The sequence below is a fragment of the Pleurodeles waltl genome, chromosome 8 (genome assembly GCF_031143425.1).
Source record: "Pleurodeles waltl isolate 20211129_DDA chromosome 8, aPleWal1.hap1.20221129, whole genome shotgun sequence".
In the NCBI taxonomy this organism is placed as follows: Eukaryota; Metazoa; Chordata; class Amphibia; order Caudata; family Salamandridae; genus Pleurodeles; species Pleurodeles waltl.
The window spans coordinates 1389514042-1389533465 of NC_090447.1; the positions used below are offsets into that span (position 1 = coordinate 1389514042).

The 19424-nt window shown below is 43.2% G+C and overlaps 1 protein-coding gene across 1 annotated transcript in view; it reads right to left on the bottom strand.

The window, feature by feature from the left end:
• LOC138249237 (high affinity choline transporter 1-like) overlaps positions 1 to 16824 on the bottom strand; it is a 152841-nt gene extending 136017 nt beyond the window's left edge. The window contains exon 1 of the mRNA XM_069203209.1: positions 16432 to 16824. Within this exon, the coding sequence (XP_069059310.1) occupies positions 16432 to 16609 (178 nt within the window). The 5' untranslated portion in view covers positions 16610 to 16824. The remainder of the gene's footprint in view (positions 1 to 16431) is intronic.
• Positions 16825 to 19424: the final 2600 nt, after the last annotated feature.

The following is a 19424-nucleotide window of genomic DNA, read 5'->3' on the forward strand; positions in this document are numbered from 1 at the left end:
TGTCCAGGCTCAGCCAGAAAAGACCTTCCACACTTTTCTCTGTGGACACTATAAAGACAATATTTTCACTCTGATCTAATGCTTCACTTATTCTTAGACGATATCTGAACATCAGTGGGAGGCTTCACCACAAAATCTCTTTTTCCATCTCTAGGCAAGGATTTCTCTGAGTAAAACAAAATGTCTTTGGGTGTTTTCTTCCCTGCCATGTTAGCTTGAAAGTGTTTTCTGGAGAAGGCAAGAGAGTCTAGTTCAGCTCAAAAGCAAGGCCTGAACCACAGTTGCTCATGCCAACTCTCAGCATCTCAGGGCCAATATATGGGGTCTGCAAATGGGGCCAGAACATCCATCTTTCTTTTTACAGGGGCTTCCCTTCTCACATTAGGGCAGAAAGCCTATCTCCACTAGCCCTGTGCTTCTCAGACTTATTCCAATCTGGTTACATCCATCTCCAGTGCTGTCCCAATAGGTCAGTGGTATGGTTATGCTACAGTGTACACCGCTTTCTGTAGACTCTGGCTTGGCTTAGACGCCGCACAAGTCATCCCTCCACCTCTCACTCAGGAGGCCAGACGTGGGCGATTGACACCACCAGCACCAACAAGCACAGAGTCAATATACACCTTCAATCACAAACCGATGGAGGGCCAAAGCTCCCCCTGTAAAAGCTCACCACTGCAATACTGCAATATCATTACCCTCCAGGCAGGCATTGGCTGTCATTTGGAATCAAGGGTGACATAACAGGCCCAACAACAGGAGCCCTAGGGGTTGCTCCATAGAGTCACTGACCTTTTGGTTTAGGCAAAAAATAATAGATTTCAGGACCGTTTGAGCTTATAAAGCATGCCATGCTTTCATGTTTCACAGGATCAAAAAGGAACAACTGAGATACAGTTCATGGGTTAGTAAATGGTTTCCTAGTATTCTTCTCCACAATTCTGTCTGAAAGGTTTCCTTGTATTCTTCTCCACAATCTCCAGGAATGGAGACTGTGGAAATTAGTAGTTGGAAGTTAGCCCTTTAGGTCAAGTTAAACCTACAGAGAATAAGTTCAAGGTTCTAAGGTAAAGAGCAGAAGCAGTAGCAAAAAAACTTGCTCCTGCACTATCTAAGATGCCTAAAAACATTCCTCTTTGTGTAGACCATTTCACTAACTTTGTCCCTGAACTTTCTGTTTACTTCCCTTTTCCCTTCTGAATTTTCCTGAATGTTCCAGTCTCTTGAACTTGTTTACTGAACTTTTAACTTACCTTGTGGATTCAGATGAGCTTGACTGTCCACTCAGGCACCAGGTTGGACACAGGGTTTATCACTGTTTATTTGCACCAAGCAAGCAATAAAAGTATTGTTGAATGCAACATATGACACATTGTTTACATGTGTTATGAGTAAAGCGATACTTCCTTGTTGTGTTCTATTCCAAACGTACTCATTGACTGTTTCTGTGAAGGCCCTGAGCTCTGTATCCACTACTTGTCCCTAACCAGTGTCTTTGGTGCCCCTCCGTTCCCCTATTTTTCCCCTGGCTTCCAATTAGGATATTATTCCCCATTATTTCAGTTGCAATGGATGAATGCAATGGGGTCCCTTTTTGTTCAATCATTCCTTATTCCCAAAACCTGACACAACACTAACCACAAATTGGGGTCATTAATGTAAGAGTACTGGTTTAATATACAACTTTGATAATGGAATGTCTGTCTGTGAATCTATGTCCTCCTCCACACTTGCAATGGAAATTCTAGGTCTCCACCATCATGGCGGTAAAGGTTTCCTCTGCCAAAGTGATTGTCGCTGCCTTTGAGAGAACCTCCCTTGACTGTGAACCGTTTAACAGAAATTCTGTCAATGGCCATAGTGCTTGATGGAATTCATGCTACAACTTGGGGCACATGACATCTACCTCCAAACAGGGCACGTGAAGCAGCAGAGGATCAGATAGAGTAGCTGTCAATTTTTGACAGGCATGCTGTTACTACCTTTCTCTGAATCTCTGGATTCATTTTTGAAAGGTACTTGTAAAAGAATAAATAAAGAATTTTCTGAAGTTTAATGGATAAACTTGTTGGGCAGATACTTTTCTTAGGATTAATGTAATTTAGTGTCTATTGATATATGAAGCGTGCATTGTTCACTTAAAAGATTTGAGTTGCATTTTTGTACAGCTTTTGACTTACGTATTATTGTGCAATACAACAACATTGTCTTACAATAAATAAAAACAGACTGTCTCTTGAAGTATCTTGAATTATTTTGCAGCTGCTCATGGATCGTTCCAAAATTACTGGTCCACACAGATGATTTGGAAAGTGATTCTGATTGATTGAAAGAGTAGCCAATCACCCTGACAAACGAATATGACGTATTTCACCAGTTTCACTTTTTGGTGGAACTTTTGCTCATCTCTAGGGATGAGTTCTTCACACAGTGATATGTAAAATGGCCCTCAGTGACTAGCAATGCGAGAAGTTCAGTTGGACTTCAAGTGCACCATGTTTTGAAACTCAAGGGTCTTTTGCACTCAGACAGACTCTTTCCACCCAATTCCATCTCACAAGTATACAAGCCAACACACACACCTCACACCTCTTCATGTTTCAAGCTAAATCCACACTGTTGACAAATGATGCTAACAAAAGTGACAGGATGGTGCAACACAATGTGTTCTTTGGTAGCCAATAATGGTAAGAGCTCCCAGACTGTTTTTCTCTGTTAGGATGGTTAAATCTTGTTGAGCATTTTTACAATGATCATACCTAGCTGACTTCTGTACCTGGTTTGGGTGTTGATGGCTGGTTATTGTTCCTATAGTGTTTAGAGATCAATGTGTCATTGCTGCTGGTAATGATGATAGCTGACTAAGGCCTTGATTTAGAATTTGATGGACAGGCACTCCGCCACAAATGTGATGGATATATCACACGCCTTTTGAAAAGTGCTATAGGATATAATGCATTTGTAATAAGGCAGACAGGATATTTGTCATGTTTGTGACAGAATAACCCATCCTCCAAACTCTAAAGCAGACCCTACATCCCTGATTATGAGTGCTGATATCCTGGGTGGGATACCACTATGGGCCATTACAGATCATCTTTTGGTCTGAATTGACAATTATGGTGCAAGTTAAAGGTAGCTTGATGCGGGCAGGTGTACAACTCAGCACCTGAATAACCAGAGGGAATGCAGATAGCATTCTCCAGCCCTGCCTTAGCCTACCTTAACTCCATACCTTTTGAGTCTTAACTCTTCACATGCACTGGCTTTTCTGCGGACATCTTCCACCTGCTCTGAGCAGGTAGAAAATGTCAGTGGACCTGTCCCCAGAATTGAGAAAAACAATTTGAAAGGATCCGTCATTTCCAGGCCCAGCGGGCTAGTCCCAATTCTGAATGCAAAATTCAAAATTGGCAGTTTTTGCTGTGGGATGCTGTCCAAAATCAGAGTTTCTGCTCTCAGCATCTCCAATCTAAATAGGGAAAACTTGTAATCAAGGCCTACGTGCTGGCTGGCCGAAGGTATCCAAATATTGATGTGAACACCTGAACTTCAATCCAACATCAACAGTGCATACATCTCTGCTGGATTCTTGCTTGGCATTTTGTATGATCCCAAGCCCACACCATTGCCTTCTGTTAACAACCTCTACTTCTTCATTTTCATCTCCATTTAATGCTAGTATAACTCTTCCCACCTTTTAGAGCGGGATGGAAGGACCCAGTAGATGGTTTCCCCGGAAGGAGAGGCAGAGGGTTTCTTGTTTCTCATGTAATGAGAGGAAGGATATTTCCTTTCCCACACGTGGTAACAGAACTTAATTTTCCGTGACAACTCCTGAAGCCGCTGTTTAGAGAGTTATGTTCAGGGAAAGCCATGACATTGCTTATCCATTATTGGTAATTGTGCACCATCACCATCAGACCTGAATAGCCCCACTGTTAAATGGAATAGAACAGGCAACATTTAAGGTTGATCCTTCATGGAGGACAATTGTATAATCCCACTGATTCAATGTAAAGCGTAACGTATATATATGTGAATATACCTTCAACTGAGATTTAGACACTTTTAATATAGGCAGACATAAAATGTGGCTCTTCAAAAGAAGAACTGATTTACAATGAACTGACAAGAGGAAATATTGCAGGGACTGAAAAGGTAAAGAACAATTAGTGAATGTCACCCGTTAAAAGGGGACTTCTCCATTCCTAGGTAGACATGAAAGACATACCCACCAGAGACAATTAAAATAAATGTTCAAATTGTAGCTCAGAATAGGTGTAAGATTCAAGACTGAAAACATCTCTAAAAGTTACCCCCGTGCTTAACTTGCTTCTACTTGAGGGAATGGTTGATTTTTCTTGATCATTCAATAAAGAACTCCCCCTTATCTTAGAGCCATGCTCTTCGAAACACATCTGCAAATGCCATGACCTTCCTGGAACAATACAAGCATGATGGCTACCATGTTCTCACCACTTTGCTGGTGCAAAGCAAGCACATTGACAAACATCTAGAATGCTCTTTTGGTCAAAACTATGTTTTTATGACGTTCACAATATGCAGGGCACTTTTACTACTTTGGGTCCAATTCACAAAATTAAGCTGAAATATTATTTCACGTTTGCAGCAAATTTCCAATAATTATGGAATATTCAAAATGGGAATTATTACTGAGTTTTAGAATTCATCTCTGAATGAAGTGAGATCTCTTCAGTTCCCAGCATATGTTTGTGGGAAGTGATATCGCTGCTTTTCAGCAAAAATGCCCTCTAAAAGAAGACAACCAAACATACTTTATTCTACAGCATTCCTTTCAGCAGGAAGTGATAGCACTTCAGTTCCCTGCATCCATCTCTTGAGGAAGCAGCAAGACTGGTTCCCTGGTGAAACTACTTGCCTATTCAGTTACATTATTTGACTCTTCAGGGCATTCTGCCACCCGGGCAATATAAGAGCATTACCTATTTGGGTCTGTTATGGCCAGGATACCTGCTCTGCTTCAACCCAAATAGGCACCTACCAGATAAAATCCTATTATGTGCATAGCCCAGCAACACTCATCCCCAAAATCACACACAGGCCTAAAGCACACAAACACTCACAACACATCCTCACTATACTTAGACCCAACCTCACACATATCCACTAACCATGATACCCCCTCAACTGACCAAACACACTCCAATTCATACCTGAATGGATTCTCTGCAGTACTCCAAGCTCCAGACAAAATAAATCTTACCCCCCATCACAAGCTTGATGCACTTTTCTTCACAAAAATATGGCTCACCCCAATATCCTCACACCTTCAAGATATCTTTATTCCCACAGCATGTCACAGCATGTCACCTAACTGACACACTAAAAAGACCAAATCCTCAACCTCATCTTCTCACCATCACAAACCATCCATTGCAAGTCACCCATGCCTCTGGATTCACTGACCACTTTGCACTATCCTACTCAGATACAACCAACAAATTAACATCAACTCAGAGGTGAACTACAAACCATCCAATTCTTCAACAATTTATCTATCAACAACTTGAAGCTCAAATTCATCTTTCACCCTGCCACCACAACATCCGAGGGCACAGGAAGTAGGAGTGTGAGGCTGCAGCACCCCCAAAATAACCATGCTAGAGTTCAGAACATTAATGAGTGATCAAAAAATGTCTTTAAATATTGCTTTTGTGTTGTCACATTTGCTGTGTACTCAAAGACAAAGGTCAATTGTTGGGCTATGTGTTTTGAAAAATTGCTGCTTATTCTTTTGACATAGAGATTGGAGTTTACTTTTCTCTTACTGACTGTAAAGTTAGAACATTTTGAAAAGTAAACTATCTTACAATCTTTGCAGGGTAAAGGGAGTGTGAAAAGAAAGTCTGTAGGATATCAGTTGTTTTCTAACACACAACACATTTAAATGCCCTCTAAGTGAACTGTAAATAAACCTGCAGTTAGGAATGCACAAACAAAGCACATTTTTTTGTAGTTATAAATTGTGATGGAAACAAAAAATGTATTAGTGACAAAACAAATCTATGCACTTTACTTGGTGATCTGCAAATTATAAATATTTGCTCTAATACTTCATGCCAGTTCTAATTTTGTGACCATTCTAATGGCAAATTTGCTGTCTGATATGGTTGTGCACTACCACCCCATGCTTTAGTAATATAATTGTGACAGTGTGTTATAAATGCACAACTAGCTACATATCACACTTTTACCACTCTTCTTCTGAATATGTGTGGCACATTTACTATACTTGTTTTTTGTGTGAAGCTTGAATTTTTTACAATCCCTATGGGTTCAGTGAAGTGACATTGATGGCAGCCCCCTCACTCTCAAAATTGTTATAGCACCACTGATAACATCTGGCCCTGACACCTTTGTAAATTACTTTAAATTGTTGCTGAAAAAGCAATGTGGATACAGACACTCCAAATACAACATGCACATGCAAGTTGAAACCTTCAGCATCATGGTACTCCAAAGATGTTACCAACAACAAACATTCCATCCACAGACTTGAAAGAAATTGGAAGAAAAGCAAAACCTTGGCACCCTCACACTACTGAACTTCCTCTGAGCAAAACATCACATCAGTCAAAGCCAAGTATTATACCAGCACCATCGCATCAACACCTTGTCTCAACCTCCAATCCCACACTCTACAGAGAAGCAAAATGCCATCTACGCATCTAGATCTAAGGGAACATGGACAAATCTGATCTTCCACCCACCCCTTAACTCTGCATTCCATAATCGTTATCCTTTGAGGCCATGATTCTTGCAGACATTGAAGAATTCTCAACTCCCTCAAAGTCACTTGCTGAAAAAGAATGTCTCTCCCTCGTCTAACATCAGACCCTCACTGCAGAGGAGAAACAGCCTTTACTATGCGGCCTTAATCACGCAAGCGTTACCATGCTTGCATGGACCACGCATGTGCCTGTGCCACGCAAATGAATGGTTAAGGCACCATGCAAATGCATTGTTCAGGCACACAGAGGGAACAGCCGGGAGAGGAACATGGCGGCCAGGTAAGTGGGGTTTAGGGGGGTTTAGGACAGGGTGGGGTAGGTTTTAGGGTTGAGGGCAGAGTCAAGGTAGTTTTTAGGGCAGGGTGGGGTAGGTTGCATTGTGGTGGAGCCTCAGTGAAACCGCACCCAGGCTCTGCAGAGTCAATTTAGTCCTTGTCAATGGTGGCAACGAGGGACCTGCATGATGGAGTCAAAGCGGCCTTGGTTGTTCCTTTCTATTTTTGCTCTTTCCTGATGAAGACCCATATTTAATATTTTAATTTGCCTCTTTTCTTTTGGGTGGAAACGTCAACAACTTTTTTCCTCAGCCTGTGCTGAATCTAATATCCTCAATGAAGGGTACTGCTTCAAGCGGCCACCTCCACTTGATGGACAATATTTTGATTACTTATTGTCACTACAGACAGGCCATGTGCAGGTGCCTGTGAGCACTGCTGATTATATTTTAACCTGTTTATTGTTTGGCATTCTCTTTTTATCACTTTCAAATGAGCACTCTTTCGAGAGCTGTCTACACATAATGGAGCAACCATTGTTTATGTGTGTGTATTATTGATCTTGAATACAACTAGAACTGTTTTGCATAAATTTGCCTCTTTTGTTGTATTTCTTTTGTGTTCTCTCTCCTTTGTTTTATGCTTGTTGAGTAGACTGGTTAATAGGATCAAGGTATGCTAATTTGATTTGCATACTTATGGTGCTTTGTTTTGTTCATAGGAGCATTTGTTGTTTGTATTGCATTGTACCAGGTCCTTCGACTTTTTGGGTCACCCCATTGTTCTGTAATGGCTTGTTCCAATGGGAGCAGTCCAACATGAGCTGCCAAACAAGGTCCTCCCTGAAACAGCACTCAAGCAGCCCAGGACTGTTTTCGGCCTTGTTTTGGGGTTATCAGCCGACTGGGTATAGCTTGGTTCCAGTGACACATTGCTCACAGGACCCACCTCTGGGCATACCCGTCCCACTTAGGGCAACGTACTAAAGTATACTGGTGATGCACCCTCAGCGAATCAGCTAACATTTTGGTCCCACACCTTCAACAGTTCTTGTGGCAAAAAGGTTGTAGAAAGTTTCTAAGTCCCTGATTTTAGGTTTGAGCAGGAGGAGTACACTCTGCTCTGACACCAGCCAACTGCTGCAGGACCTAAAGAACAGCACGTGGGGGTCAAGACTCACTCCATCCGAGGTCACCAGCAAGGTCTAGAGCAGGTCCAGTTGAAGCTGGTCAGCTGGGCTCTTCCATAAGAGTGGGCTTCTCACAGCCTTTGAGTCCCTGCAGGTTAACAGGACAAGAGTTCAATCATCTGACCGATGAAGTCCACTTCTTACTCCTGGGCAAGGCGGGAGCAGGTCCAGCTCTTACAGTTCTCTTAACGGGTCTCAACAGCAGGTGCAGTCCTTCTTCTATTTTCCACAGCTGCAGCAGTGATAGCAAGAGGCAAAGGCAGCATCGCCCCTTTGGATTGTGGGGAAAGGAAAAATAAAATGATAATAACACAAGGTTATTGTCATTTTATTTTTCCTGGCAGAAAGGGGCGGGATGGTGCTGGGCTGGAGGGAAGAAGTCCGAGGAAGGCTGTAGGAGGGGTTTTGCAGCACAAAGTGTGCATGTCTGTGTGGCCAGCTGTTTTGGGCCAGCCAAACAGACATGCGCACTTTACATTTACTCGGCTGTATTGCACAGCTGAGTAAGAACATGCCCAGGCTCCCATTCCCAGTCTGAGTGGTGAAGTAGACTGCTCAGGCCAATCATGACACTGCTGTCATGCTGGTGGCAGCAGCGCTGTGATTGGCTGGGAGCCTGTGTTCAGCCGAGGAGAGGAAGAGGACAGAGGGGAGATATACGTGTCTCCCCAAAGATAAGCGTTTTTTGTAAAAAAAAAAAAAAAATGTAACACCCGCCACGTCCCATCCCGCCCTGCCACCCCCGTTGAGTGGCAGACACCGCTGGAAAGAGGGTGCCTAGGGGTGCCACATTTATGCCTGGCACTAACTTGTGAGTGACTGTAATTCCTTGTGCCTTTCCAACCAATAGCGACAAAGTTATTAGAATAATCCTATCCACTTTTACAGCAGTACCTTTGTGCTTTTCAGCAAACAATTTCACAGTACCCCTCTTTACCTAAAACCAAGACCCCCTGTGCAGGACTCCTGTGCCCACCCTAAGGGAGCGGCCAGGGAAATAAGCAAATCCTCTTCTGTGGCCACTCAAAATTGGTTCTGGGGCAGCTCTGTTCCCACTGGGGCTGCTCCTCTCCCAGATCTCCTGACTGGCTAAAATGATAAAAAGAGCAGGCAGGCCCAGGTGTTACCTGGATCTGCTAGGGGCAGAGCAGGCCTCTTTGAAGATAAATAGGTTTCTGGACACTGCCCAGGTGCTCATCTTGTCAGAGGAACATCCCAACACCCAAGACATTTGTCTCAGCTCCGGGAACAAGTTCCTACCTCATCAAGGCGGTATTCAGCACCTGGTGACAGTTTGAACCTCATGCAAATGGGATCCTAGAGGCTGTAAGCATATAAAATGTGACTTTTTCAAATTACCTTTTGTAAAATAGTTCGCACAAATCTAACCAATAAATTGTATTTGTGATAAATATTTCAAAAAGCCAAAAAATGAACTTTTTATCTGGTTCCTAGATGTAGATAATGTTACTTAATTCTAATATTAACTTCCAGTCAGTTTCCTATGGAACATATAATCCTGCTACAGTGAAAATACCTTTGGGGGATTTGTCACTATAAGGACATGTTTTATATTAAACTTTTTAGATGTCCTACTTTCAAATAGCATGCACTCTGCCTTATTGGGCATTAAGGCTTACTTAGATGTCACTTATTAACATTCAAAAGTAGGATGTAGGCCTGTCAGAAGAGGTTATTTAGGCAGGCCAAACTTGTAGTTTAAATCTGCACATAGAAACACAACAAAAATGATGGACGGAGTGCACACTCTCCCCAATCACAGATCTGGGTAAAATCCATTGTTCTTTTGCTCACCATGCCACCTGAGTTTGGACCCGAACATATGCAAATCAGTCTTGACCCTGTTCCCAATGGGAAAATCCAGCCTGAACTGCCAGGCCAAGTCCTGCCTGGACCGAAAACAAGCACCCTGGGACCGGTTTCAGGGTATCACCCCTCATCAGCCAGGTTAGCTTGAATCCAGTAGCACAGTGAGCAAGGGATCTATGTAGGGCAAACAGATCAATACAACAATGATGGACGGAGTGCTGAAACGTTTTAAACACTCACCCCCAGTCACAGATATGGGTTAAATCCATCATTCTTTTGCTCACCATGCCTCCTCAGTTTGGACCCAGCGTATGCAAATCAGTCTTGACCCTGTTCCCCAAGGTTTCTAGCGACAGATCTGCAGTCATGTTTTACATTGTCACCATGGTCGTCATGAATCCCATGCTTTGGCATCTACAGCGAGGGTGGAGCTCTTTAAGAGCCTTTTTTGCCTGCAACTCGGCAGGCAAAATCTCATAAATAACTCTAAGAAAGAATACAGAAGAGCAAGAGGGTGGAAGGAAACATGAAAGATGGGTAAATAACAAATGGAAAGAAGGAATGAATATTGATTAGAAGGAAGGGTAAAGAGAAGGATGGATGGATGAGTAGATGGATGAATGAGTGGATGGATGAATGAGTGGGTAGGTGGATGGATGTTTGAGTAGATGGGTGAAAGAATTAATAAATGGATAGGTGGATAGAAAGGTGAAAGGATGGCCCAGTAGATGGATGGATGTAAAAGGATGACTGAATGGATGGCAGAGAGGGTGAATGAGTAAAAGGATGGCAGAGTGGATGGATAGATGGATGGCAGGCTGGATAGAACGATGATGGATTGATGGCACAGTGGATGATGGATGAAAGGCAGAGTGAATGGATAGATGCATGGATGATGGATGGCAAAATGGATGGAAGGATCGGTGGATGGCAGAGTAAATGGATTGATGACATGGGGAAAGATTGGATGATGCATGAAAAATGAATAGCTGTAAGAATGTAAAGGTAAAATGGTGGATATCAGCGGGTGGATGGAAGGGTGAAAGGATGAATGAATAGATATCTGGGTGGAAGAGACAGGGGATCGCTTTTAGGAAGGGGTCGGCTCACCTATTTTTTATGCTTTGTGTCAACAGAGCTTTGGTTTCAAACCAAGGAAACATGTCTTAACAATTTATGCATCTAGGATCTGGAATGACATTCCTGTATCCATCAGGCCCACCCAAATCTTGCTTCAGTTTAGGAAAATAGTTAAAGACACCTATCCTTTCTAGAGTGCTACATCACAACAATGTATTAGCCCACCTCAACTCTTAGAGCCCAGCTTCCTCTCCAATTATTAATTTACTGCATCACTGCTTTTGACCTTGTATAATGGTCCTCTGCTTTTTAAATTGGTCCTCGAATACAAATATCTTATATCTACATACATATGTTATGATAGCACGCAGAAAGAAGGACCGATAATGCCAATAGGCCAGATCTTTAATCTGAATATTCAGACTAGTTTATAAACACATATATAAACACTTTAATGGAGTATAAGGCAACACATGGTGAGAGATGCACGTTGAAACTGTTAGATTGATAATACAGCATTTGTTGTTAAATGTTTATTGTCATGTGCTATGCAACATATAGGAAAGGATGTAGATATATGTGTGTGAATTAAAGAAACAGTAGCCTATTGTAGTTAAAATATGTAGTTACCATATATGCAGATGCACTAAGTGTAATATGCTATTCATTATAATATTTGGATGTGAGAAGAGGCCACGGCTCACAAGCAGTAAAGCCCTTGAATCAGTCACAAAGCCCCTTCTATCCCTAATAAGAAGTTTCAAATAATATATTACTCTTGGCACATGGCATGTGCCTTTTCAGAACAGACCTGAGTTATTAATACATATTTTTAACCAGAAATATAGCATTGATTTCCTTATCTAGACTTTGTGAGTAATGCCCAAGATAAAATATATGGAAAGAATAAAAAGTTAATTCTCAAGTCATTTTTGCTGTACGAGGTACATCATTGAATCTGACTTTTGCACTGCAGCGACAATGTGTAAATCTGCATTTATTGTCACAATAACAAGTGCTTAATTCGGGGGCCTTTGCAGCTGGCTACACCCATTGCTCCTGACAGTGCCGCCAATAACATTACCAACACAACCACTAACCATCACACTGATGTAAGTGTGACAATTCAGAGTATTCCTGAGCACCAAAGCTATAGGAATGGCTTGAGTGGTGGGTATTAGTCATTTTTAATGCATGTTAAATTAATAAACAACTGTTTTTGTGATGAGCTCTAAATTAGACAAACAGTGCCACGATGTGGCAGGCCATCATTAGTGCCAGTGTTGACAATTAACTACTGGTGTCGAGCACCGGAAACCACCAGCTCAAATTAAACACTGCACTTACCCCAGGATAGCATGCATTAACAAGGCCACATATATTATACTAACAGGCATGGTCTGACTATTGTTATTGGTGGTGTAGTATTGAGAATAAAATGCTGTTTGCCATATGTAGTAAAGTATTTATATACAATCCTATGTGAAAAGTGCAGCTATTATTTTTAAGTAGAAAGAGTATGTTAGATATGTTGAAACAATGATGTCAATATTGAGGAGTACACAGAAGAAGGGACCCATGGGTAGTAGCAGCTGTTTTTTTAATTACCACACGTGGGAATATTTTACCACTGTTGCACATATTGTAATCGTTTTGTGAGTGCGAGGGATGATGCAACTTTCCTTTGAGTGTTTAAGTGTTTATAACTTAGGGAAGCTTGCAGTACTGATGCCCATTTTGTACCTGTGGTGTGTGTTTATAAAAGTGAGTGAGCACTATAGAAAAGCCAAAACAAATGGCACGGTGAAGGGGTACGAGGATTCATTTTGTAAACTGTACAAACAGAACATGCACACATGCAGCAGTAGTGCATTTTTCACATCCAGTGCACATGCACAGAGCAGGGACCACATAGGCATCAGAAATGCAGGCTTCCAGCACACAAAGAACATGGACGAGTACTGCTCAAACAACATGTAGGTCTCCCCTCTCACGGGTAGAAGCGGCATCTCATAGGCAACAGCAGGGCAAGCTTTTTGGAGGTGGCTCAGTCCGGTTGGCTAAAGCGTATGCTCAGCCAGGCAGAACATGCCGCTCATGTCCAGGCTAGTCAAGTACACCTGCTAGATAACCTGCGTTCACCCTTGGGTAGCTTGGCACGGAGCAGTCAGGTTTATCTCTGAGGCAATATGTAACGCAACAGCACACCACGTTCCCACAACACCCTGGCTGAATGACCCCAAAAAGAGACTTCACATGGGCTGTATGAATAGAAAAATTGTATTCAACACACACACATATGACTAACGCAGTTTGATTACAATGTGATCTCAGCATGTCAATGAGCACACAACACACAATATGCAACATACGTTGGGGCGTGAATCTCAATGAACAATGCAATGCATGATAATAGGCCCCATCACGTTAAATATTGATCACTGTGTATACATTTAAGGAAGCCATTCATTCTATCCTGCACCTCCATAAGACGCCCATCCACTGTCAGCACTAGGCCCACCCTCACGTTATGCATGATCAGTGTTACACATGCAATCCAGGGTGCTCCCTGGTGTTGACAGTAGCAGCACAATGTATATCAAAGTGTAGCCACACTTCCATCTAGACCCAGGCCCTCAGCTGCGCTAGTAAAATGTGATGTCAACCTTATGAACTCCCTGGCAGAGCCCGAGTACCCTACAACACAACAGTTCCAGCACTCACTCATTCTCGCTTAGACTCACTCCCTCACTTCCACCACTCGCTTAGGCATGGGCCCGGGCATCAGTTGTCACTGGTAGCATGCACACGCTCTCGTATGTACTCGCTTCCTGCACCTTAATGCGATACCCTGATAACTGGCAAGTGGATGCCCATACGCTTGAAGACTCTCTGGGTCCCAACCCGCCTTCCACCTGCCAACCAGCCTCCAGTTAACCTAACCTCACTGCAACTCCAAAGGTTATAGTGACTTTCCCCTGGGCACTCAGCCGCTCACAGCTAAGTCCCAACTCCCCAGGGGGTGAAGGTGGGGGACCGGAAAGACAACAGCCAGTAAACAATTAAGGAGGAGACATTCGGGGTCCCAATAGGAGGTTCACTCAGAGGTCTAAAAAACACAGGGGATGGTCACCGGGGCCAACTATTAGACTTGGAGGTGCCCAGCCCCGTCGGACAATTCAATGTTTCCCAATAGTAACCAAATTCAGCACCTCCCCAATGGAGAGGTGCCGTCGGGCGTGTTGACCCGCCCTCGACACTTCAGGTTGCACACAACACGTTACCAGGTCCATGTCTCCTGATTGGAGACACCCTGTCTGGTGCCTCGAAACTTCCAGTGGCCCCAGCCCCGGTACTCAAACCCGCACACGAGTAACTGTGCCAGTTTCTAACTCACATGGATGGCATGGGCACTTTCACTCTGCATTGGCAAAGGGAAAGTGCTCCAAGCTCCTAGGCTCTTGAAGATGAAAACCAACGAAACCTATACGCATCAAGTCTAACAAAGCTTCAACCACTGATAGGTAGAACGGGCCTTGCATGGGCAGCTCACTGCATATTTCGCTCAAACACACTCACAAATGCACATAAACGTGTGTTTTATGAGAGCATGGGCACCAATCTGTGTACTGGGCTACTTGTACAAAGGCACCAGAAATATCATTGATTCTCCCCCAGCACCAATCTGTCAGTGGTGTCGTTTGCATGTGTGTGGCTCTTCCTTAACCCTACATGCCTGTTGAACTGTGCCTGGCGTGACTGCTTGGCAGAAGCGAGACTTGCATCTACCTGGCTGTACCCAAGCACACTCGATCTTTCAGAGGTGTACCTGACAGGTCACTGACATTGCAACTTCCCTCCAGTCTCTAAGGAGTGCACCTGGCATGTGACTTTCTGTGTGGCCCCACTACCAACTTGTCAGAGAAATGATTAGCACGTTTTTCCTTCTCAGTCCCATATGTTTGTCAGTCGATATATGACTGACTTTTCTAGCCTTACAGGTTCATCTCTTACAGCGATAGACTCTATCCCAGCCCTACTGGCCTTCTCATATGCAAGTTCAAAAAGTAACTGACTGCCCACGCCCTTAAGAGATGCGCCTGACGTGGTTCATGCAGCTTGAACTCTGCTGGCCTTTCAGAGGTGGTCCTGGCATGACAGACGGACGATACCCAAGACCTATCGTACATAGAATGTGACTGCTTCTTCCCCAGTCCTGCTGCCCTGATAGACCCCACATGTGACTGGCTCTTACCTGACCCTACTGGCCTATACAGGTGTACATCTAGCATCTGGTCCATCCCTCTGGGCCTGGAGAAGCACAGAGGCAAGGAGAACAATGAGAGCCAGTGCAAGGCATTCACACACTTCCTTTAAGCTCTACATTCACGTCTCCATCTGAAAATGTACTCCCAATCAGCAAAAAAAGAGAGAAGATCGAAGACACCATCCCCAAGTCATTTCTTTGACGTCCTAATAATGCCTTTTGCTGGCTGTGCAATCGCAATACAACATGTGTAACGCACGATGGCAGTTAATATCAACCAATGGCTGATGAATATGTTGAATGACACTCAGAATCAACCAATTACAGAGCTCGAAGTATCTGTACCAACAGCAGGATTGTTATATATTCTGTGAGACTTCCAAGTATGTCTGCTAGACCAAGACACGGCAAGAAAGTGGGCAAGGGGGCAGTGGAGTAAACGCTTACATTAGACACTAAAATGCAGATGGCGTGTGGACTGTTCCAATATAATGTCACGTGACGGATGACGGATCTGCATCAGTATTTCAACCCCCACTTACCTTATTTCTTTATCTCTTCAGCTCAACTACTTCTTCGCATCTTTACTTCGACTAGCTAGGTTTACTGATCTAACACGAGTAGTAGTCAAATTGGGTGCATGAGAAGTGTATGTATTTGTCAGCTGATGTAATTGTTAGTAATGGTCAGGTCGGAGGGTTGTCAGGTAGAAGTAGTGGTAATCTACGTTTTATAAGTCAAAGCAATGCAAGTAAATAGCATTGATCGCTCTCTAATAAGACCCAATTCTTAGCTCCAAATAATCCATTATAAACTGTGCAACAATGTTCAGTGAGCAGCAAAGTAGGACTCCCAAGTGGAATATTAAAAGAAAAAACAAAAAGAAACACACAAACATGGCACCAGATAAAAAACAGGAACAGACTCAAATGTGATTTTGGTTAAACTATTAAATAAATAGTAGGACAGGCTGTTTGTTTTACAGTAAAATTGCTAAAAAAAAACAAAACTTACCCACAGTTGTGAATAATCCAACAAAGAAGGTCATATTTCTACCACCCACAATGGCGATTTCAATTTGGTTTCTACTTTTCTTTTCCTTCTTAGATTTCCAAGCAGCCCAAACCCCAGTTGCCATCGTCAGTGCATAAAAGACCATCACGGCTACCAGACCTGGGATGTTAAAAGCCATTTTCTTTCCCCAAAAGTTGATTCACAGTCGGTCAGACTTCGGTGTCAAAGTTCACACACATATTAAAGTTTGGGCAACCTTAGCTTTTTCGGCAAACCTGGTATTTTGACTCGTCGGTGAAGCACGTAAGTGTAGCGCTGCGAATACCAAGTCTGCACTCTTCGGCTTCGGCGCACGCTCTTGGCTCCCCATCACAACTTACTGGAAGAGGAGAGCTTGGCTTCCACGGGGGCTGCAGTGTTGATGCATGTTAAACATGGAGGAGGGGCAGGACATTTGTGGGCTGCTGGGTTCCCATCCAAAAAGCACTACAATGATGTTCTTGTTATGCGTGGGCTTAATCTGTGTGTTTCTAGCCACTCATGTGAATACAACAGCTAGAAGGCAAAGCTACAAAGATTCTGAGCCTCACCAAACTTTGTTAACCAGATTTCTGGCTGTTTACACGCCTTATAATGGAAAAGCAGTGCTGACTGCCCGCACATTCACAAGTGGGGCAGTAAAAGTAAGTGCACATGTTGAATCCTTGGCTTAAAGCTGACAAAGAAATGCTGGGCAAGCCCATTGGAAAGCCCCATGTTTAAAAACCAAAAGTCAATCATTTTCTTCTTTTTAAAATTCAAAATGTAGTACTGATTTTTGGAGCTAATAATCGTAAAGCAGAAAATGTCCTCTAATAAGGGATGTAGAATATTCAAGTGTTTTCTAAAAGAAACAGCACTCATGTATTTATTCAATAAGCAGTTGAATAAACTCAGTGCTTAATATTGTTGATGCATAATAGTAATATCTGATCAACCTATGTAATAAAAGTGGTTCCCACTAGTGGTGTTCAACATTTCAATCAGTTTAACAGATCAGTAGTATGGCTTATGACATTAGTCTTCATTTCAATAGTATATCGTTTGCCTCCATGCTGATGCTGCAGGGGTATTGAGGTTTTTTGTTTTTGCAGTTTTATATAGCACCAACTCAGCCCAAGGGCATTGAAACTCTTTACATGAGCACCAGTTACATTACACAAGATCAAATTAATTTTTAGTTCTCACCAGGGACAGCACATGCGCTATTACTTACAAGATACTTTGTTAGCTTAAACGAGGCTTAGAGCCCACCCATTGCTCACCATTGGCTGCCTTCATTGCCACTCTCATTTTGCTGATTCTCTTTGGTTAGCCCATGCCACCTTCATGTCCTTTTCGTGTGTTTGTCGCTCACTTGGAGCATGGCCCAAGTACTGCTTCCATTCCCAGTGAGTGTCCTTCTTCTGCTTGTGCTTTTGGTCCCAGGCTAATTTTTTTCTTTTACTCCAAAGCACTCCATAAGAGTGCACATGTTTTTAGGCCCTTTCCTTCCTTTCTGTCTTCCTCCTCCCTCTCTGTGGTGTTGTTTGTCCCTGCCCACCCCCTTTCCACTATGCACTGTGGTCCTTCTCATCCCAACTCACCTACCCCTGTCCCTCATGTTTCTTGCCCCCTATTCCATTCATGGTGTCGTCTCACTGTCCTTCATTCATCTATCCTTAAACCGTGTTGCCTTCCCCGCCAGTACTCCATCAAGCTGACTCTGCTCCGACCGCCATATTTAGATCTATGGCTGTTCAACCGCCGTCCACATCAATGGAGTGTACTCTGTCGTACTAGCTGTAAACCGCAGTTTATGCATCCAATGCCAATGCTGGCAAATAGCACTGTGTTGCTGCGGGATGGTCGTATTGCACCAACCATGTTTAGATAACACAGTCTAGCTGGCGGTGTCCATTGTGGGACCCATTCAGCATTGGACTATGGGTGTGAATATTGGATGGATGTTAGCAGCCCACACCTGATGTATATTGGACAATTGTGAACACCTGCAAAACACACTATAAAACACACTTAGCCCATGATCCTTTGCCATTTCACTGCTGACCACCATTCTGAGGACGACCTTGCTACCGAACAGTTAGGTTATTTTTGTGTTCTAATTTTCCCACTGTTTCTTATTTTTTTTATTTTTTTATTATTTTTCAAATCACTGTAGGGACATTAGTATACTGTATATTCTTTTGATCACTATGGCAGGGAAGAGGAACCCACTTTTTACAGAGGGAGAATTGACAGTCATGGTGTGTAGGAAACTGGCCCTTGTTGCAGTTACCCCCTCACTTTTTGCCTGATATTGATGTTGACTTGACAGAGAGTGTGCTGGGATCCTGCTAACCAGGCCCCAGCACCAATGTTCTTTCCCTAAGAAATGTATCATTGTTTCCACAATTTGCACACCCTGGCACACAGTTGAGTCCCTTGTAAAAGCTACCCATGGTACCAAGGGCCCTTTGGCCAGGGAAGGTCCCCAAGGGCTGCAGCAAGTATTATGCCATCCTGGGGGACCCCTCAATAAGCACATATACACTGCCACTGCAGATTGTGTGTGCTGGTTGGGGAGAAAAAGACAAAGTCGACATGGCATCCCTCTAAGGGTGCCATGCCCACAAACCACTGCCTGTGGCATAGGTAAGTCACACCTCTAGCAGGCCTTACATCCCTAAGACAGGATGCACTATACCACAGGTAAGGGCATAGCTGCATGAACAATATGCCCCTACAGTGTCTAAGTCCATTCTTAGACATTGTAAGGGCAGTGTAGCCATCTTTAGTATATGGTCTGGGAGTCTGTCATTACAAACTCCACAGCTCCATACTGGCTTCACTGAATGCTGGGAAGTTTGATATCAAACTTCTCAACACAATAAATCCAAACTGATGCCAGTGTGGGGTTTATTAGAAAATGCACTCAGAGGGCATCTTAGAGATGCCCCCTGTATGTTAGCCAA